Genomic DNA, 22,319 nt, shown 5'->3' on the forward strand with positions numbered 1-22,319 from the left:
TATTGCAGTTCTGTGTGTCTGACTCTTCACAGTGCACTACTTAAGCTGTTGGACAGGTGTGCATAACTGTTGCTAGTGCAGTACCTTGCACAATACTCTCCAAAGTGCTTTTTTTTATCTCTTGATTGTTATATTGCAGTAACAACATCTCTTGTCAGTGTCACCAGGGATGCAAACATTTCTAAAAAAAAAAAAAAAGTTTATTTTTTTTATGTGAAATGTATATGCCATGACATTGTCTGGCCTCTGCTACAGTGGCTGCAAAAAAAACATTTTTTTTCAAAAATAAAATAACTTTTTGTATGTAAACCTGTACCATCATGTGCAGAGCGAAGTCACCACATCTCTTGTCAGTGTCACCAACCATCACCACCACGGCTGCAACAAACATTTAAAAATACAAACAAACATTTTTTCGTATGTAAAATGTAAATGCCACGACAACATCGTTCTGGCTTCTGCTGCAAACGTTCATACACGGCCAGGGAAAGCCTTGCTGAGAATCAGCAGCGAAACAAAGTGCCAGTGAGGCGCTTGATTTTACGACAGCTAGACTCGCTGCAATTCCACAATCATCAGGATGCTTGTACAAGAATGAGCCATCAATGAGTATCTGTATGACCTGGGTGCTAGGACAGGCTCTGCGGAGCTGGGGATTTTTTTGCCGTGTTACGGGGCGCACTTCATAAACTAAAGCTCTTGGCGGTTGTTTGCGGTGCAGTAAACACAGAGTTTGCTCTGTGAACTGTGCCTAACACTACCTAATGAACATGTATGCATGCTGGACGTCTTAAAGCAGCACTTTATTCCACAAATGTAGAAATGTAATGTGATTTCTGCCCTTTAGAGATTGAAACACGACTCTGCATCAACAATATCATTTTTGGTGGGACTTTTGGCATGGATCCCCCTCCGGCATGCCAAAGTCCAGGTGTTAGGCCCCTTGAAACAACGTTTCCGTCACTTTTTTGGTCAAAAACAGTCCCTCTAGGTTTTAGAATTTTACGTGCCCATTGAAGACTATGGCAGTTTGCGCTCGTCGCCCGTTAGTGGACCTTTGCCGGAAAAAGTTTGATGTTTGGGCCATCACTAATCCTAAGATAGTTTCTATATGGCAAGTAAAAGATATCACATAAAATACTTTTTTGATGCTACAGAGCTACACTCTTCTTTCTTATGGGGAAGGTGCTGGGGATTACAATACTTTAGGATGATCTTTGCTTTTTGCTTTTTGTTAGGAAGATCTTTTCTTTTTGTCTTGCATTGTAAGAATGTTCCATGTTTCGTCTGTTGCAGAACTTCCTGTGAAAATCACCAAGCCGCTGCGGGATAAGATCGCCATTGAGAAGCACCGGGCTTTCCTCGAATGCCAGGTATCTCGTGCCAACGCCGAGGTGACATGGTACAAGAAAGACAAAGAGATCAAGCCAGGGGGCCGCTATGAGATTGTCAGCCAGGAGCTGTACAGGAAGCTTATCATCAATGAGGTGGAATTTCAGGATGAAGATACGTATACCTGCGACGCTATCGATGACAAAACATCCGCACAACTGCTCATCGAAGGTAATCCGCTCGCTAAGTTCTACATAAGTTTGAATCGCTGCCATCTTTATGTGATTGATGAGGTCCACATGGTCAAAAAATTACTTTACAAGGTTTGGTGTTCAGGGCCGGTTTAAGCAACAATGGGGCCCCAGGGCAAAATAAACCTGGGGGGGCCCCCCAACATATACCCCGGAACAAAAATCGGCATTAGGGGACCTTTTTTGCAGCTGGTATAGCCAGGGTGTGAAGTCCCAATCGGTCGGAGCTCCACATTCTGGCTACCCCAGCCTGCATGGGGGACAAGGGGTTAAAAGGTTTCAGGAGGGGGGACCCCACATAATTTTTTTTAAAAAAAATTCCCACACTGTAAACATAAAAAAAAAATTGGGAAAATAGGACAAAATGCCAGGGATCTTCATACAGCCATATTGCAGCTGTATAGCTATCCCTGGCCAAAGCGCTGCGGCTGCGTATAGACCCCCTGGAAACCCCGTCAGGAAATTGATTGCGCTTTCGTTTGATACATGTAAAATTACACTATCATTAGGTTTGCTACTAAAAGTGACATTTACCGCATTTAAAACTATACTTTTTTCCTTCTAAACTTTAAAATCGATTTTCTTAAAAACTATAAGGTCTTTTTGAAAAATTCTTTTTTTCCTCTTATTCCTAATGATCTCCTTAACATATCCTACAAATTTAGGGTTTCTAGCATTTAGGGTGGATTTGCTATTAACCATTAAAGTCGGCAGGTTTTTAAATGTGTTTTTTTTTCCTTTAAAACTTTAAAATCGATTTTCTCAAAAACTATAAGGCCGATTTGAAAAAAATTGTTTTCCTCTTGTAGCCACTGGGGGCCCCTACAAGCTCTGGGGCCCTGGGGCAGCTGCCTCCTTTGCCTTAATGGTAGCGCCGGCCCTATTGGTGTTGTCATTTGGCGTACACAAAAAAATGGGCAGCAGGGAAACACGGGTGCAGGGAAATTGCCGATCAAATAAAACTGGTACATTAACCAATACGGTACGGTAATACCTTTTACGGTGTTACTTGTTGATAGTTAAATATTGGTAAATGTTATCTATATTTTACTGCACTCACCCAGAACCTTCTCATCTGAAGCCTAACCTTAACACCTTTACGCCCCCCCCCCCCAATGCAAACCCCCTCCCTGATGCCTAACATGAACAGCTCCCCCCCTGGACTAACCCCCTTCTTGTTGCCTAACTGCCACAAAAAATAATTTGTTTGCAGGTCATCTACCTGCTTCTTGAGATCAATCACAAACACATGCCACTTTGGTTTCCCTAGAGCTCAGGTCTAAGGACTTTGGAACTTGGAATAATGTGCAGCATCTTAGCTGTTTCAAGCACTGCACTCTTCTGGACAGAGAAATCAGATGTTTTCTCTGAGTTTTGTAGAGTTACTTCTCCAGTTTAGGCTTGAAAAAAACAAAAATGAAATCAAGAGCCCAATATAGTGCAGTATGTTGAACAATAGGAAATAGAGTATAGATAAACGAAATATACTCACAAATATGGGTTACCACAAAGGCAACCACTGAGATGGCAGGTGGGGAGAATTATGACCTGACCCCACTCAGGTAATAAAAAGTCGCTCTCTGTAGAAAGAAGAAGAATGGGGATACACCCCTCCACCCAGGGTGGACTAGATCTGTGGTAAAACCGGAGTAACAGAGGCGCCAGCAAGGATAAAATAATTAAAATCCACTTAAAAGGAGGGAGGCAGGTGGACTCACCACCCTCAGGTACAAAATGACCGGACACTCATTGAGTGACCATTGCTGTGTTTCTCCAAATTGATTGCCTGATTAAGCGGGATATTGGCCCGTGAAACGCGTTGCATACCTGGAGATTTCCCAATAAATGTTATTGTTACTTTTACGGTTGATTGTCCAGTCATTTTGTACCTGAGGGTGGTGAGTCCACCTGCCTCCCTCCTTTTAAGCGGATTTTAATTATTTTATCCTTGCTGGTGCCTCTGTTACTCCGGTTTCTACAGTTTAGGAGTCACCACCCTGAGTGCTGCCATCACCACAGACCACTTTGACCTTAATTTTCCACATCTTCTCTAATTCCACTTCCAGGCCTTAACACTTCTACTGCTTCTCATACTTCTTCCTGATGTTGCCATTATTTTGCATTGCTATGTCTATCACTAGTACTCTCTTCCACTCCCTCTCTGCATCTATCCTAAGAAAACTGAAACATGGCACTTCTGTGCCATCATAACGTACTAAATAGTTTTCACATACGATAAGAAGGTTTTATGCAATACTTACAAAGATTCTCCCATTGTACTCCTATCTTATACTATATTCTTGCTGTGCCTGGACTGGCAGGCAGTGATGAGCATGACTTTCGCATAATCGTAACTTTGCATTGTGATTTGCAATTACGATGCAAAATCATAATGCAAAATTTTGGGAAAATCATAATTTTGTATGTAAACGTGATCAGGAACTAACATTTTTCATACTTTTTGCAGCATTTTGTGCCGACTTTAGCGCTCAATAGCAAAGCTACCATACCCATATTGCATTTTCAAAATTGAATATCTAAGAACTATTCCCCTTATATACTTTGCAATTTTGGTGACAGCCGTATGCATGGGGCTTTGCTATTTACCACTAAAGTCAGCACAAAATTACATGAAATTTCACGTATCTATGCAAAATTATGAATGGATTATGTGAGATCAATTGAGTGTCTAAATCGTAATCGTGTAAAAAATTATGCGAATGTTTAACGTAATTAGCAGGTTACGATCCTCACTACTGGCAGGTAGGGGGGTGGCCACAAAGACAATTTACATTTCCAGTGTACTATTGCTTCCCTCGTTGCCAGTACATTCGGTTTCTACCTCTCTTTGAGTCTTGTTCTAGTCTCCACCTTCCTTATACTATTAACGATTAAATAATGCAGGACGCAGAAACTAGGACAGGCCATGTGAAAGAGATGGATGCTATGGGCCTCAACCAAAAAAGCTTGATTGAATGCTTTGTGTTCTACTTTTGCCCCAGTGGTGCTCGTCCAATATTCAGGTATCCGAACTACCCAGATAATCCAAACTTTTTTCACTATCTGAACTTTGAATTGCAATTCGGATATTTTCGTAAATCCGAATAGCACTATCCGAGCAAACTCGGATTTCGCATGTGAAGTCCGGGCGGACAGTTAGTTAGGATATCCAAGCAGAGGCCTTCAATGGCAAAAATCCCTTTCAGAGGCATTCAGTCCGAGAGAGAGAGAGATAGAGAAGAAGGAGGAGGAGGAGGAAGAGAGAGAGAGAGAAGGAGGAGGGAGAGAGAGAGGGAGGAGGAGGAAGAGGAGGAGATAGAGAAAGAGAGAGAGAGGAGGAGGAGGGAGGGAGAGGGAAAGAGAGAGGGAGGAGGAGGAAGAGGAGGAGATAGAGAGAGAGGAGGGAGAGAGAGAGAGAGAGAGAGGAGAGAGAGAGATAGAGAGAGAGAGGAGGAGGGAGAGCGAGAGAGAGAGAGAGAGAGAGAGAGAGAGAGAGAGAAGGAGGAAGAGAGAGAGAGAGAGAGAGAGAGAGAGTTTTGGAAGCAATTTAAGCCATTTACAGGCCACTTCCGGTTTGCTATTCGGATATCTGAATCCGACCGGATATCCTGTATATTGGGTTCGGATATCCGCTTCTACTCAGATACCAAAAAGTTTGTATTCGGATATCCGATTTGGATCCGAACATCTGGGTTTCCGGATCCGAATTCAATTCGGATTTTGAAAAGGGGTATACGAGCAGCACTGCTTTTGCCTATCAGCCCAGAACTAAGACATCAAATCCTTCCCAGAAAAGATACGGATCAAGAGGGTATTGCCTCCTTCTCTTCTGTCCATTTTATTCCTGCCATAATGTGCATTTTTGGTAATCAGTACAGTAATAGATATAGGCCATACATTTACAACATGACCTTCTGAGTGTGTCCTCTAGTTAAGCCACTAAGAAATGTTTATGAGTCGGAAGGGCTGATGCCTTAGAAATTAAACTGCATAACATACAAAAGCATAGCCATAGAATGGTGATATACGGTATACTGATGTATGCATTTCTGCATCTTACTGCTTATCTTTCTTTTTTGAAATTAAGTGTTATTGAAAAATATTTTTTCACCCAATAAACATTCCACCAATGTGGAGGCTACAACAACAATTAACTACAATTGTGCAGGTACATCAGTACATAAACATGGGCATCACTTATTCGTATAGATCATATATGTCAATATCCAGCCCAAGGGCCAAATCTGGCCTGCAGAGCCATCAAATGTGGCCTTCAAGTGGTTTCCCCACTTTGCATTATGTTTGGCCTGCTTTAGACCACCAGGGAAGCTATATTGAAGGTGAAGCCTTAGATCACCCTGGAAGCCATATTGGGAAGAGAGGAGGAGCACTACACACCAGGGAACTGTATAGGGGAGGGAGGCAGAACTAGTCCACAGGGAACTGTATAGGGTAGGAACGGGGCCACTAGTCACCAGGGAACTGTAAAGGGAACGGGAGGAGGCCACTAGACACCAGGGAACTGTATAGGGAAAGGAGGGAGGGCCACTAAGCACCATGGAACCGAATAGGGGAGGGAGGGTGGACCACTAGACACTAGGGAACTGTTTAGGGGAGGAAGAAGGCATAAGACACCAGGGAACTGTATAGGGGAGGGAGGCCATTAGACTCCAGGGAATTTTATATAAGGGGGAGGAGTGGCCACTAGACACTGAGGATGGTCTGCGACTTGGTCTCAGTGTTCAATTTGGCCCACTTTGTATCTATGTTCAACACCTCTGGTATAGATCAACAAAATAAATCTGTGCCTAAAGCACTGATTTGTTTTTAGGTGTGTAACCCCCTGTATGTCTCTCCTGCACTGCCCTGTTTCACACCAGGTCTCCTGATTTTGAAATAAATGGTGTTAGTTCACCTTCAACTTGAAATGCGTTATCTAGCAAAATCATAACTTTTTGAATTTCATCTTACACATTCATCAATTATAAGCACCTTTAATAAATATGAGCTCTTTTTACGCACACTCAGTCCAATTGTGTTTGGAAGGGGCTTTTGTGTTTTTCCAAAGTCTTATTATCAGGTGTCTAGCATATGCCATTAGTATCTTCATTGTCTTAAAAAGACATTCAAGTCTTTTATTACCTTATTTTCTTATTCACCTGTCTTCAGCATTAAATTCTAAGCTGATTCGCCACATCTCCACAGCAGAATGAGTTATTTATGGCCCAGAAATTGCCCAGCAAAGTTCCATGACTTTGCAGATTTTGCTGCCTTGTAGAGGCAGAGCTGTCCGCAGTAGAGCTGTGCTCGTAGCTTTCCTTCCTCTCCAGTCAATCTCCGCCGCTCTCCGCCTCTCCCTGCTTCTTTCACTGAGAGGAGCGGAGATCGGTGGAGATTGACTGGAGAAGAGGCAGAGCTACTGTGCAGAGCTCTGCCTCTACCAGAAAGCAAGATCTGTGACTTGCAAAGTTGTTGAACTTTACTGGGCAACTTTTGGGTCATAAATAACTTGTTCTGCCGTGGGAATCAGCTTAGAATGTAATGCTAAGGACAGCTGAATAAGAAAATAAGGGAAAAAAGAGACATCAGTGTCTATTTAAGCTGCTTGTCTGATGTAGGTACCCTCAGAAGTATCTGTAACAGCGTATTTCTCTGCAGAGCAATCCATCAATATCGTGAATGAGTTGAGTAACGTGGAGGTGACGCAGCCAGAGAAGGCCACCTTCGAGTGTGTGACCTCTATTGTGTCTGTGAAGCCAGGAAAGTGGATTCTCGGAGGTCAGGTCCTGCAGGATGGAAAAGACGTGACGATAGAGCAAGACGGTACCGTCCATCGCCTGACCTTCTGGAAAACGTCTCCAGAGATGAGTGGAGCTGTCCAATTCCACATCGGAAAGTCCAAGTCCACTGCCAATATGCTTGTAAAAGGTAATGGCAAGAGAGTAAGTTCTGCAGCTAGAAACTTTTCTGCCTAACCTCAGAGTGGAACACGTTAACACACTTTATTAAATATTGGAGAATATCGCAGAAGATGCCAACCTGGCGAGGTCGGCATCTGCAACGAAGTGGATCCCGGGACACCGGCTGGGAGCTGAGCCGCGGGCGAGGGACACGTAGGCTACCAGGGGCTAGAGGAAGTCCCAGGTAAGTAGATATGTTTTTTTAACTGCTTGCACCTTACCTTTAAGGTTCACCATTAAAGTGAACCTCCGGACTAAAAATCTACTCAGCAGCACTGAAAAGGCTTGGTGTTTCTTTAACAGTTTCACAGCATCAGAACTTTGTTTTTCTTACCAAAGCATCATTTTTAGCTGCATTTTTAGCTAAGCTCCACCCATCAAAGAAAACTGCCCGGGCTTTTTTCCCCTGATGCTGTGCAAAGCATGATGGGATTTCCTATGTTGTTGTTCACGTTGCCTAGGAACTGGGAGGGGTGATCAGCACACAGGACAGTTGGAACTGTGTCTCCTGCTCCCTGTCACCTCCTTTCAACCAAAAAGATGGCTGCCCTCATGAAATCAAACATTTGCCTGTTCTTCTAAAACAGGGTGGGTAAGAGATTATATTACCTATCTTTTTTTAATTAACATAACTAATGTTGCTTAATGACAGTATGTTTGTTTAGGCCGAAGTTCCTCTTTAAGGTCCTGCAAAAGCAAGAATTAAAAGAATGCAAATTTTCTTAATTCTCAAAGCAATTATGGCTATTAGTGTAAATAGTACTTTAGTACCTTACATGTTCTTACTACTGGTGAGCCTGAATTGTTGACTAAGCCAACACATTTTTGATCAGTGAGCGGTTTTGACTGTCAGCTTGTCAGCGAATATATAATAATAATGTATTTGTGTATTTTATAGCGCTGACATCTTACGCAGTACTATACAGAGCTTAGCCTTGTCACTTAACTGACCCTCGGAGGGGCTCACAATCTAATCCCTACCATAGGCATATGTCTATGTAAGTGTAGTGTATACAGTATATCTTAGGCCTGGTTCACATTAGCGTTCGCTATCCGGATTTTCCGGATCTGATCCGGACCGCATACTGTACAAACGGAACGTATGTTCCGCATAGCAATGTAAAGTCTATGCGGACGTTCACACGCGTCCGTTCCGTACGTATCGGAGCCGGATCGGATCCGGACTCCGGGCTCTTTTCCAACATGCGCTATTTTTTGGGTCCGGATCCCCGGCCCACGCATCCTGACCGGAGCCTGACCTGAGCCTGACAGCACCATCAGGAACACAGAAACCAATGGGGAACGGAAGGCACAGAACACACTGCCTACAAAAACCTGACGTTCTACCCCACTTCCTATGCGTATCCAAGCGGCCATTTCGGATGGGGACACATGGGCCAAGCATGTCTGGAGTGGAGCAGCAGTGACAGACGTGCTGGAGCTGTTTGGCAGAATGTCGGAGGTGGAGGTGAGGCCTACAGCGGAGGAACCTGATTCTACACGTGCACCAGGTGCTGACCCCAACATTTTTTTTTTCAAATTTCGCTATTTTTTGCCCACAGATCCGGATGGCAGCCTGATGCATGCCTGATACAAACGGTCCGGATCCGGATCGGAACCGTACGGTTCTGATCAGGATCAGGTCAGGATCCGATCAGGATCCGGTCCGTTTATTTGCCAAAACGCAAGTGTGAACGGGGCCTCTGCCTAGGACCTATGGGGGGGGGGGGGGGGGAGAAAACATTTTTTTTTTTTGCAAAAATGTTGTCTTCTTTCAGCAATTACTTACCACCAAAAGAAGCTCTATTTGGGAGGCAAAAAGGAGGTAAAGTTCATCTGTGTAATAAGTTGTATGGTCAAACAATAAGAGGTTAAGCTACTATACAGGTGAGAAGTGTAATGTCTTACCTTCTCAGAAGGATAAACCAATAATTAAAGGAAAAGGTATTTATTCATGCACAATTGACAATGCGTTTCACAGGTTCAACCAAAGTGCCTGAAATGCTGAAAGTCACGAGCGTGAGCGCCTATATAGTAGCTTTAGTTGTCTATTATCAAGGGCACTTCCACCAGTGTTATTAACTGAGTACTGTGACACTCTAATAAAACTGTCTTGCATTTTGTTTCAGAGATACCCGTCCAAGTGACGCAAAAACTGGAAGACAAAACCGTCAACGAGCGGAACACCTGCGTCCTGTCCTGCGAGTTCAAACCTCCACCGAAGGCTGTGGAGTGGTACAGAGGAAAGACCCTCATTGAGCCATCAGAAAGGTACAAACTGAGGCAGGAGAGGAACCTGGCAGAGCTGAAAATCCTGAGGGCAACCCCAGAAGATGCCGGGGTGTACACCTGCAAGACTGGGAGCACCGAGACCTCAGGAACACTCACTGTCCAAGGTATGCATGATAATGTTCCCTGGAGCAATGCCTTGAAAGTAAAGTTCTTTTGTTAAATGTTATTTTTATCCATATTGAACACCTGCTCTTCCCCCTCTTGCATTGTATATCCTCCAACCGAAGAGTGGGCTTCAGCTTGGGTTCACCGAGTTGGTAATCCCATTTTTTTCCAAGAGAGCGACCACAACCCAAAGAGAATCTGGTGCACCCAAGTGCATATAAGCTTTTTCAATTTGCCAGACTAGTTGACTATTTTTTCATACATCCATCTCCAACACCTGGAGTAGTTCATGCTACACCATTTGGGCTCCCTTTGTCTCTATGCTTTTTCAAGGAGTTGTCTCATCCTTTCTTTCACGTGGTTTTTCTTGTGAAATGCTGCATTCGAATCATCCTATGATTTCTATCTCGTGACTGTGAGTTCTACCTTACTTTTCTTCAGCACGGGATGTGAAGGTGTTGAAGCCGCTGGCTGACCTGGAAGTGGATGAAGACAACAGTGCGGTCTTCTCTTGTGAGCTCTCGCACGATGATGAGGAGGTGGAATGGTTCCTGAACAACACTCTGTTGTACACCAACAACTACAATGACATCAAGAAGATCGGGGCCTGCCACACACTGACCCTGAAACAGGTGGCAGCCCAGGACACGGGGACTGTGGCCTTGAAGTCCTCAAAACTTTCACTCAGTGCAGAACTGAAAGTTAAAGGTAGGTGGACAATGTTTCAATGACATTGACTTGAGCTACATACCATGGACCATGCAAGTGACCAAAAACTACATGGTCAGTGGGGAAAACATCTCACCTGTTCTTGAGATTTGGGCCAAGGGCCAAGTCAAAGCAGAAGTGAAAGTAAAGAAAAATTGAGTTCCTGTACGTATCTAGTGCCCAATTAATGTAATCATCACATGAAAGGATCAGTAGAATGCTGTAGAGATGGAAGGGGTGTGGCCAAACAGGACTTTAGCAGGAAAAGTCTGAATTTGCATATTACTTTAACTACTTAAAGGGAACCAGAGACGAAGCAAATGAAAAAATAGGGAAAGCCTTTATACATACCTGGGGCGTCCTCCAGCCCCATAAGCCTGGATCGCTCCCACGCTGCCGTCCTCCGCTGCCTCTATCGCCGGTACCGGGTCCCGTCACTTCCGGCGGACGCGACCAAGTTTCCGCATACACGGGCTTCCTCCATATCCTTACGCATGCACCTGCGTAGTATGGAGGCGCATGCGTAAGGATATGGAGGGAGCCCCTGTGCATGCGGAAAATTGGCCGCGTCCACCGGCAGTGACGCACTACGCATGCGTCGACTGGCCGAAAGTACGCGGTACCGGCGGATAGAGGCAGCGGAGGATGGCGGCGTGGGAGCGATCCAGGCTTATGGGGCTGGAGGAAGCCCCAGGTATGTATAAAAAAAATTTCCCAACGTCTCTGGTTCTCTTTAAGGACTGCACTGATTGAAATCTACACCCTGTTTTGATGGCTATCTGGCTGGCAGGGTGTAGATTTCAACCAACCGACACCGCGCGTTCTCGCCGCTTTCGTCACTCCCGGTGATCTCGCCGCTGTTTCCCCGCCGCAGCTCACTTCCTCTGCCGTCTCTTTTATGGCAAAGCCCTGTGAGCAGGTCAGGAGCCGATTTCATTTACTCCTGACCCTCTCTATCAACGTAAGACGCTCCCATTGGCTCACATTGATAGGCAGGGTTAGGAGCCAATGAAAGTGGCTCCTGACCGGCTCACAGAAACTGTGCCGTCATAGAGACGTCAGAGTGGGTGGCCCAGAATCCCGACGTGCGGCGGTGACGGCGGTTGCGGCGTGTATGTGCGGCGATCATCGGGATTCCGCCATTTCTGTACCAGCGGTCTCTGGTCCTTAAGAGGGCAGAGACCGCTAGTACTTAAGTGGTTAATTAGCCTGCCTCTCTGAAATCATTGATTAGTTTGATGACTCGTCTCAAAGCAAATGTTGGAAGATGCGCAATACAGGGTAATGGGGGAGTCTTGCGGTGTTAGTGGGAGGAGAGATACTGGGGTGTTGGTGGTCTTTGTAAGGGAAAATGGACAGGAGCGTCACTGGTGTTGGAAATGGAAAGGGATGTTGGTGGCGTTTGTGGGGATAGAGATGGGAGTGTCACTTGTCTCTGTGAGGGTGCCACACTTGATGCCCTGTGTATTTAGCAGGTTTCCCGCCACCGTTTTTAACTGATCACCACTTTTATAAATATGGCTATGTGCGGCAATCAAGAAACGCATCATTATTTCTTCAGATCATCCCCTTTATAAATTGGCCGCAAAGCGATAGAAACGCAAACATGTGAAAAGAGAACGGCCACAACATTACGAATATTCTACTATTGAGCAATAGGTATGGCTCAGTTCCCACTTGTGCAGAAAACATACCTGTAGTGTTCAGTATATTTTCTACGCTCCCCTCTTAATGCAGGAAGCAGCATATTGTTAAAAATAGGATCCGTTTCCACTTAAAAAAAAAAGTCCTGATTTTTCCGGACAAATGGATGCCTGCCCATAGCCACCTGGTGCAGTGGTGCAACGCATGCTCCGCTGGCCGCGAATGTGACATGAAAACGTGGAGGAGCGGACACTGAACTGAATGGGCAGCTTTAAATGGGAACCGAGCCTATACCGTACACACTCATGAATAAGCCATCCCATATATAGGCCGACCCATGTATAGGCCAACTTTTGCTCCTAAAAAAAACAACGAATAATCGGTAGACCGTGGATAAGCCAACCCCCAATGTTTCCTCTAGTCTCCCCCCTGTATGTGGGGCAGAAGGCCTTCCCACTGTATGTGAGGCAGAGTGTCTTCCCCCTGTATGTGGTGCAGAGTGTGGCGCATGTGATGCAGAGTGAAGCATGCTTGCAGAGTGTATGTACTGTATGTCGAGATGCTGTGTATTTATACCAGAGTTCATGTATGTAATGATGCAGTGTATGTATGTGTTGATGCTGTGTATGTATAGCAGAGTGTATGTGCTGCACGGGGTTGTGAAGTATGCATATAGCTCCCTCTCTCTGGTTGGCCATCTTCCTGTCTCCTTTGCAGCTCTGTACTTGCTACAGATCCAGGCGTCAGTGTCTTCTGGTCTCTGGGCAGCCATCCTTTTGTCTCCCTTGCAGCTTTGTACTTACCTCTGACATCTAGTGGCCGAGTACAGAACTGCAAGGGACACAGGAAGTGGCTCCCTGGGACCAGAAGAAAGTGAAACCTGGACATATAGCAAGGAGAGCTGCAAGTGAGACGCTGCCAGGGATGAGGACAGGTAAATATCCCCATGCACCTCCACAGAACTCCCCCATTTTTGGTACACTTTTTTTTGTCCCAAAAATTTGGCTTATATGTGAGTATATACGGTAATAGTAGAATATCAATAATTTTTTACCACTATTTTACTATATCTAAGCCTAACCCTATTCTCACTTGATCCTTCACTCTATTGATGCCCGACCCTAATTAACCAGAACAGCCCCCACCCGTAATTTCCTGCAATTATCTACGCCACCTTTGCCACTAAAAACCTTTCCTCTGATATCCACGCCACCTAATTATGATATTATTGTACCACAGAACTGCTGGTGCTCATATTACCTTCTTCGGATCGAATCTCTGATGTTCAGGTGTTAGATGACAACTGATTCTGATAGAGAAGTGTCTCTTGAAAACGAATCCTATAACATTTTTTACAAATGAAATGAGAACCGCGTACGGCACTCAACGTTTTTTTGAACACCACTAGTGCTCTCATACAGCTCCAGTCCTCTTATTCATCTCTTACAGAAAAACCAGCAGTGTTCATGAAATCTCTGGATGACGCGGTGGGCGAGGAACGTGGGATCATCACACTGAAATGTGAAGTCTCCAAATCTAACGTCAGCCCAGTTTGGAAGAAGGATGACCAGGTCCTGCCAAACGGGGACAAGTATCAGCAGATACAGGCTGGAAAAACCGTGTCCCTCACCATCCACAACCTGAGCAAAGCCGATGCTGGGCTGTACATCTGCGACATCGGGACGGACGTGGCCAAGTCCAAAGTGGGAGTTCAAGGTATTTAAAGAAGACCTGAACTGAAAATTAAAAAGTCAAAATAAGCATACACAAGTCATACTTACCTTCCATGTAGTCTACTCCTCAGTGCCTTTCTCCTGTCCCGCGTCCTGTTTGTTCACTGTGATCAATGGAATGTTCCGTCCTCCATTTTGAAAAATGGCCATTACCCCATAACAGCTTTCTGGTCAGCACACAGTTAAACTGTAACATCGCCCACTTGAGCCATAGGGAAACATGGACATTACCTGGTACATCAGTTTTACTCTCAGCTATAACTAAAAGCAACTGATATTTTACTGACAGCAACTGATATATTTCAGATCTGACAAGATATTGTCAGAACTGGAAGGGATTATTGTCAGAAGAAAATGGTGCGCTTCTGAGAGGAACTGATGGCAAGGTAACTATGTAATGTTCATTTGAAGTTACCTCATGTGTTTATTTTAAATATTTTTACTCAGTACAGGTTCTCTATAATAATCACTCTTGATTTTGCCTCTAATACTTGTAGTTCCTAAAGTTCATTTCTGGTACCTGGGCTAGATTGACCGGAATTGCCGATGAACCTGCTGAGATCTTTCATGAATAGATTTTAAGCACATTTTCTTTTCCCCAACTGTCTGAAAAAACTAAATACCTCACATCCACAGAAATAAATAATGCCCAACCACCATTATCCTAAAACGCTGGTCATTTGGCCTGGCCTGTGTGCCTGTCTTCAAAACTGAGAGGGAAGGTCCTTGATGACCTTCCCCAGCCTTGTGGGTATTTTTTTGTAACTCCGCCTATTTGGGCATTCAAGGGTGGTCTAGTGTGAGCAGGTGTTTTTAGCGTGGGCATCAGCAGGCATCTAATAGCCTTCAGTATAAACTATTGGTAATCTCACAATTGAGAACTGTCTCTAGCTGGCGAGCACTCTACAAGGATGCCACCAAAGAAACTTTTACCAGTACAAGACAACTAAGAATATTGCTGAGATGACTTTAGTCATTTCTCAAGCGCTGTGCAGGTTGTTGGGACATTCATTTGAAGTGCCAGAGAGCTGAGAATATTTGGAATACTATTTCCAAGTTAATTGCTAAGGGCACACCTGCAAAGCAAGCAAGACATGGCATTTTTACTGGTTCTGTCAAAAGGTTTATTCAGCTACAGAGTCAGTTGGAAAAGTTCCATTAAAGGACCACTATCGCAAAAAAAAAAAGTAGGCTGTTACAATCTGACAGAACCGACAGGTTTTGGGCCAGTCTATCTCCTCATGGGGGATTCTCAAGGTTTTCTTTGTTTTCAACAGCATTTCATGAACAGCAGTTTAACTGCCATAATAGTAAGATACCAGCCAGCCTCCTGACACACTTGCACACTATTTTGTCAGTTAGACATCGCAACTGCTGTTTAGGAAATGCTGTCGAACAAAGAAAACTCTGAGAATCCAACATGAGGAGATGGACTGGCCCAAAACCTGTCGGATTTTAACTGCCTACTTTTTTCACAAGAGTGGCCCTTTAAAACAAAACAAAAAAAACAAAATGACCGCTTGTAGACCATGTCAGTTAGGTCACCCTATCCATTTTTTTAACAGTTTTTTTTTTTTTGTGATTATATTTTATAGAACTTAATATAGGAATCACAAAACGCCTGAAGAGCACAGAAGCGAAAGAGGGGGAAAGCTGTACGTTTGAATGCGTTCTCTCCCATGAGAGCATAGACGAGTGCTACTGGACCGTGAACGAGCAGGAAGTAGAGAATGACCAGAGGTTCGAGGTGTCCAATAAGGGACGAAAATATTCCCTTAACATTAAAGAGGTGAAGGCCGCTGACAGCGGGGAGGTGGTCTTCAATGCCAGGAATCTGTCTTCAAAAGCTTCACTGATTGTTAAAGGTAAGTCGCCCTTTAACCATTGCAAATGTTTTTGTCTGAATGTATGGGGTTGGTATTTCACAATTAACTGAATATGACATTGCTGCTTTGGGGGGGGGGGGGGAACCATCTGGATTATCCATGGGCTTCCCTCAACTGATGTAAGTATCCACATTGAGCACTTGTTTTCCCTTTGAATGCACTTTAAAGAGGAACTCCAGTGAAAATAATGTAATTAAAAAAGTGCTTAATTTTTACAATAATTATGTATAAATGATTGAGTCAGTGTTTGCCCATTGTAAAATTTTTAAATCCCTGATTTACATTCTGACATTTATTACATGGTGACATTTTTACTGCTGGTAGGTGATGTAGCTGCTGCATGCTTTTTTGACAGTTGGAAACAGCTGTAAACAGCTATTTCCCACAATGCAACAAGGTTCACAGACAGGAAACTGCCAGGAGTACCACGGTCCTCAGAGTTTCTTGTGGGAGGGGTTTCACCACAATATCAGTCATACAGCGCCCCCTGATGGTCTGTTTGTGAAAATGAATACGGTAGATTTCTCATGTAAAAGGGGGTATCAGCTACTGATTGGGATTAAGTTCAATTCTTGGTCGGAGTTTCTCTTTAAGTGCCAGTTAGAAGAGGCAGAGAATCTGTTAGCAGCACTGAACTCGAGGAGTGCATTAGGCAGCCTTATTAGAAATCTAAAACTGGCCACACACCATACAATTTTTTAAATATCTTTTCAATTCAAGAATTGCAATCATTTTTTCTGAGTGATTGTAACATTTAAAAAATCTGACAAATGTACCACACACCTATGTTCAATTTTTCCCCAGTCATCAATAAAATAATTGAAAACTCTGAGAAAATTGATCTGTACATCAAGTAATTGACAATCTTCAACACACCATCCGATTGATCAGAGAAATCCAACACTCCCACCCTTCTTTTATCGAATAAAAATGGGGAATTCGATCAGATTTCCGGAACGAATAAAAAAAAAAAGTTTCGATTTTATAGGACAACCGTTCGTATTTATTGAATTGATGTAAAATTGGATCTCTTAATTGTATGGTGTGTGGCCACCTTAACTTAGCTGAAATTTAGAAAGATAATGCATTTTACAGTAAATAGCATGACAGCTGTCTCAGACAGGTAAAAAACACTTTTCAGAGTGAATATTCAATTTATTATAAATACCTGTTTGTCACTGGTTCTCTTTAAAGTAATATTTTAATCTAAAGGTAAATAACACATTTACCAAAAAAATCCCCAAACATGTTGCCTTTTAACTAGAAAGCGAGAGAGAACACCAAGAGCCCAATATAGTGCGGTGTGTACTGGATTGATGTGGGTAATCAGAGGCAAGTATGTAAAGTCATGGTACTACCACTAAGGCAACCGCTGTAGATGCAGGTGAGGAGATAAGACCTGTCCCCACTCAGGATTAAGAAGTCGCTCACTGTAGATCTGGAAACAAGGGGTTAACACACTTCCACTATGGGTGGACCCGAACAATGTGGAAATGAACAGAGGCACCAAAAGGATAAAAGTAACTAAAACTTAAAGAGACTCTGTAACAAATTGTTTATCTTTATTTCTTCTATGCTATAAATTCCTATGCCTTTTCTAATGTGGTCTGGCTTACTGCAGCTTTTCCTAATTGCACAGTAGCTGTGTTATCTCTGTTATATGATCTAATCTTCTCTCTATAGTCGGCACAGTCAGGCTGAGGCAGTCAGACTGGAATGTGCAGGGCTGCTTGTGATTAGCTAGAAGCTGTACACACCCCCTGCAGGCTCTGTGTGACTAACACACTCTGCTTAGCTGAGCCTATTAGAAGCTGGTTAGTTTGTTTGTAAACACTGCCTAAAACTGGCAATTACAAGCCAGGTTTGCAGCAGAGAATGGCAGAAACAGCACAGAGGGGACCAGGAGCACATAATGAATAGAATGGTATGCTTTTTATTGTAAGAATTTCAGAGTACAGATTCTCTTTAAAGAGAACCTGAACTGAAAATAAAAAGTCAAAATAACCAAACATAGGTCATACTTACCTCCTATGTAGTCTACTACTCAATCTCTTTCTCCTCTTTATAATCAATCGATTTCTTCATCCTCCATTTTAAAAATGGCCATTTCCCCATAACAGCTTCCTGGTCAGCACACTGTTAAACTGTAATATCACCCACTTCAGCCATAGGGAAACATGGACATTACCTTGCACATTCAGTTGTAACTGACAGCTGCTGATATATAACTGACAACAACTGGTATATTTAAGTTCTGACAAAATATTGTCAGAACTTACCTTTTATGGATCCTTGCGGATACTTGCTGGAATAAACTTTTATCGGAGGAATCGTTCCTGGGTTATCCTTACTGGCTGGATGACAGCCCAAGCGCTAGATCCACCTGCTGTATGAGGTGGCAACTATCCGGTGAGCCCCTGTCTGATTGATGGAGGGTTCTGATGTTATGGTCACTGTGTGCTGCTGACCTTTTATTAGTCACAGTTGCAGTATTACGCTATGTGAGCTTTGTGCTTTCTTTTCAGATATTGATTACTGTGGAGTGTGCACTGATATCTTTATAGACAGACACAAAAACAGGTTGATATTATATCAACAAGCAAATGTATTTATATATACACCCCAAAGGGTCATGGCAACGCGTTTTGCAGGTGTGGCCCCGCTTCATCAGGCAATGGGGATGGAGCATACAGCAACAAGTTGTCTATGAAGCTAGGCTGAGTCATAGAGACTTGTTGCTGTATGCTACATCCCCATTGCCTGATGAAGCGGGGCCACACCGAAACGTGCTGCTTTGACCCTTTTTAATGTACAGTATATATAAATAATTTTGCTTGTTGATATAATATCAACCTGTTTTTGTGTCTGTTTGGAGGAGGTAAGTCCACCACTGCCTCCCCCATTTTTTTAAAAGTTTTAGCTACTTTTATACTTTTGGCGCCTCTGTTCATTTCCACTATGTAGCCTTTTAAGGGTTCTCTTTTTTTATTGCTGCCTGTTGCCATATGACGATTTTATCTTCCCGCGGCCTTCTGTACAAATTCAGGTGTTTGGTCTGCCAAGAGTTTGAAGCACCCATCTTCCTGTATCCTGGACATAATTACATCCCATCTGCAGTACATACAGTATATAGTACATACAGTACATAGGTGTATATATCCAGAGCCACATGGCGCTGATGAGTAATGGCGTTACATTCTATACACTGGCCCATACGAACTACATTTCATATATACATATGAAATATTAACTTTTTCTCATACATTTTCTCCTAAGTGACATTTTCAAACTTGTCAAAAAAATGCCTTTTTCATTAGTTTTGATGGTACTTTTCCACCCTTTTCTTTGGTATTACCGTATATTCCGGCGTATAAGACGACTGGGCGTATAAGACAACCCCCAACTTTACCAGTTAAAATATAGAGTTTGGGATATACTCGCCGTATAAGACTACCCCTCTTACAACGCACACCAAATAAAAATAAAAATAAAAATAAAAAAAATCATATACTATTGCTATGTATGAACAGATACTGGTGCTGTACTGTATGTGTTACCCAGTATATAGCAGTATATAGTCCATTGACTTGTTGCATTGGTCAACTCTCCTTAAAGTGAACCTAAAGCCAAGTAAAAAAAATGAGATTAACTCACCTGGGGCTTCCCTCAGCCCCTTGCAGCCAGGAGGCCGCAATAGCAGCATAGGGGGCGATATACAGGCTGGGAACCCGAACAATCACTCGCGTTCCCATGCCTGTCGGCTGGTGACGGCCAAACCGGAAGTGTTCGCCGGCGGGTCCTGGACCATCGGAGCGGGGCTGCGAGGGCACTGATCGGCTGCAGGGGGCTGAGGGAAGCCACAGGTGAGTTAATCTCATTTTTTTTACTTGGCTTTAAGTTCACTTTAAGCAGATTGGTTAGCTCTCCTTGTCTACCTGTTTATCAGAGCGGTATGGAAGAATAGATTGCGCTCCCTCAGCAGGGAGATCTGAGAGGCGGTAACAGGATAGGGGGTATCACCCGGCATCAATGACACCCAACTTTTCAGAAGATTTTCAAGGATTAAAAAGTAGTCTTATACGCAGGAATATACAGTAATTCACTTGCAAAATGCTGAAAAGCTATTATAAATAGAAGATGAAACCTTGGGCTTGATTCACTAACCAGCGCTAAGTGTTAGCACCGGTGTGAAAAGCCCTTTTTTGGCCGCTAGTGTGCGCAAACCTAGTTTGCGCGCAGCGCGGATGCGTCGATATTAGTGCACGGTGCGACGATAACGTTGCACCTGCTGGCTCTTAAAAGTCGCACCCGATGCAACGAAAATGACGCATCGGGTACCCCCTGAAGTGGCGCATCATAGCGCTGCTTAACGGGCACCCAATGCGTCATTTAAGTCGCATCGGTTACAACTTTTAAGGGCCAGCAACGCGCACTATTACCGGCACTGCGCGCGCAGTGAGCGGGATTGTTTCAAATGTGTGGGCGCAAACCACCTAACACCGTGGTTTGCGCACGCTAACACTAAAGAGACTCTGTAACAAATTTTTCAGCCTTAGTTCTTCTAGCCTATAAGTTCCTATGCCTGTACTAATGTGCTCTGGCTTATTGCAGCCTTTCCTAATTGCACTGTCTCTGTAATAAATCTTATCTCCTTTCCTCTGTCGTGTCTGTCGGGCTAAGGCTGGAATGTGTGGAATGTGCAGGGCTGCTTGTGATTGGATAGAAGCGATACACACCCTCTGCAGGCCCCCTGCACACTCTGTATGACTCACACACTCTGTTTATGTGAGCCTATCACAAGCTGGTTAGTTTGTTTGTAAACACTGCCTAAAACTGTTAAATTCAAGCCAGGATTGCAGCAGAGAGTGGCAGAAACAGCACAGAGGGGCCCAGGAGAAAATAAGGAATAGAATGGTATGCTTTTTAGTGTAAGAATATTAGAGTACAGATTCTCTTTAAGGCACACTAAACCGTCTTAGCGGCAGTTATTGAATCAAGCCCCTTATCTCCTAGGAGAAAACTCAAGAGAAAAAATATTATGGCACATATTGGTCATATGGGCCACTGGGACAGTTGGAATTCCAAACAACAAAGATTGAAATAGATCAAAATTCTCCATCTGACCAGACAGAACATTTCTGTCATTTGGAGGCGGGGCAGGAGTGTAGGTCCCGGATCGATAGCTCATAGCATTGCACTGCATGCGCTGCAGTTTGATCAATTCTTAATATATCTCAAAATGAAATCTATTTAGAATCGATGTGCTGTGTGTGTAAAGAATCAATACTCTCTGATCAGCTCCTGATTGGAGAGGGATTGGTTGTTTTGCTGCATCGGGTGGATATTGATGTGTGTATGGCGTGTTTACATCTTCTTGGGATTCAGTATCTACCCAGGCTTTACCTTCTATAGCCTACACACTTTGGTGTTAAATTGTACGTGAGTTTGAGGACAAAGAAAACATTTATACATACCTGGGGCTTCCTCCAGTCCCCTCCAGCTTGATCATTCCCTTGTCACCTTTAGTCGACGCCTGGTTCATTCTCAAATGGCCTTGGTAAGTCGTCCAGTCGGGGCCGGTCAGTGTAGGTGAAGTCCGCCGTGCATGATTCCCCGTCGTGCTCCCGTGACTGGGAGCATTCTGTGCATGTGCAGTATGCCCCGGACCGGAGGACTTTCCGGGGCAATTTGTGGTGGTTCCAGAAGGCGACTGAGGACGATGAGGGAGCGATCAGGCTGGAGGAAGCCCCAGGTATGTATACATTTTTTGGGGGGGGCCTGGACATTTCTTACAGTTCGTCACTTCACAAATTTAAGGGTTTATTGCTCAGTCATGCAACCTAGCACCCAAATGTATTTTACCTCCTTTTCTTCTCACTAATAGAGCTTTCTTTTGGTGGTATTTGATTGCGGCTGCTATTTTTAAGGAGTTTTTGTAAATAAAAAAGTATCAATTAAAAAAAAAAATATATATATTTTTATTCCCCCTTCCACTTTGCTTTGGACCTAGACTAACATACATACACTACACTACACATACACAGGCATAGGCCTATGATAGGGATTAGATTGTGAGCCCCTCCAAGGAATAGTTAACTGAGAAGGCAATCCTTTGTACAACGCTGTTTTTTTTAATCATAACTGAAAAGAGCAGCCTGCCAGCTATGATCGCTGGCTGGCAGGCTGATCGCTGCGGCCCTCTGTGTTTGACAGGAGCTCATGCTCTTGCGAGCACGAGTTCCCGTCAAATCAAGCTCCTCGTGAGATGACGCCCTATGGCAGCTTGGAGAAACAACAAAGCCACGCTGCCACCGGCATATGCAGTCAAGCGGTAGGCAAGTGGTTAATGCCAAATCTTTAGTTTTAGTACCCACATCATAAAACTATCGTCCATTCTTTTTTTTTTTT

General features: G+C 43.8%; 1 protein-coding gene across 16 annotated transcripts in view; it reads left to right on the forward strand.

Annotated features, from left to right (window-relative positions):
- Nucleotides 1-22,319, forward strand: part of OBSCN (obscurin, cytoskeletal calmodulin and titin-interacting RhoGEF) — a 511,999-nt gene that overhangs the window by 143,244 nt on the left and 346,436 nt on the right. For all 16 annotated transcript variants that reach the window (XM_068235137.1, XM_068235143.1, XM_068235140.1 and 13 more), the window contains 6 exons: nt 1,297-1,563; nt 7,242-7,511; nt 9,673-9,939; nt 10,382-10,648; nt 13,742-14,008; nt 15,621-15,890. In XM_068235137.1, the coding sequence (XP_068091238.1) occupies nt 1,297-1,563; nt 7,242-7,511; nt 9,673-9,939; nt 10,382-10,648; nt 13,742-14,008; nt 15,621-15,890 (1,608 nt within the window). The remainder of the gene's footprint in view (nt 1-1,296; nt 1,564-7,241; nt 7,512-9,672; nt 9,940-10,381; nt 10,649-13,741; nt 14,009-15,620; nt 15,891-22,319) is intronic.

Source organism: Hyperolius riggenbachi, chromosome 5, assembly GCF_040937935.1.
Source record: "Hyperolius riggenbachi isolate aHypRig1 chromosome 5, aHypRig1.pri, whole genome shotgun sequence".
Taxonomy (NCBI): Eukaryota; Metazoa; Chordata; class Amphibia; order Anura; family Hyperoliidae; genus Hyperolius; species Hyperolius riggenbachi.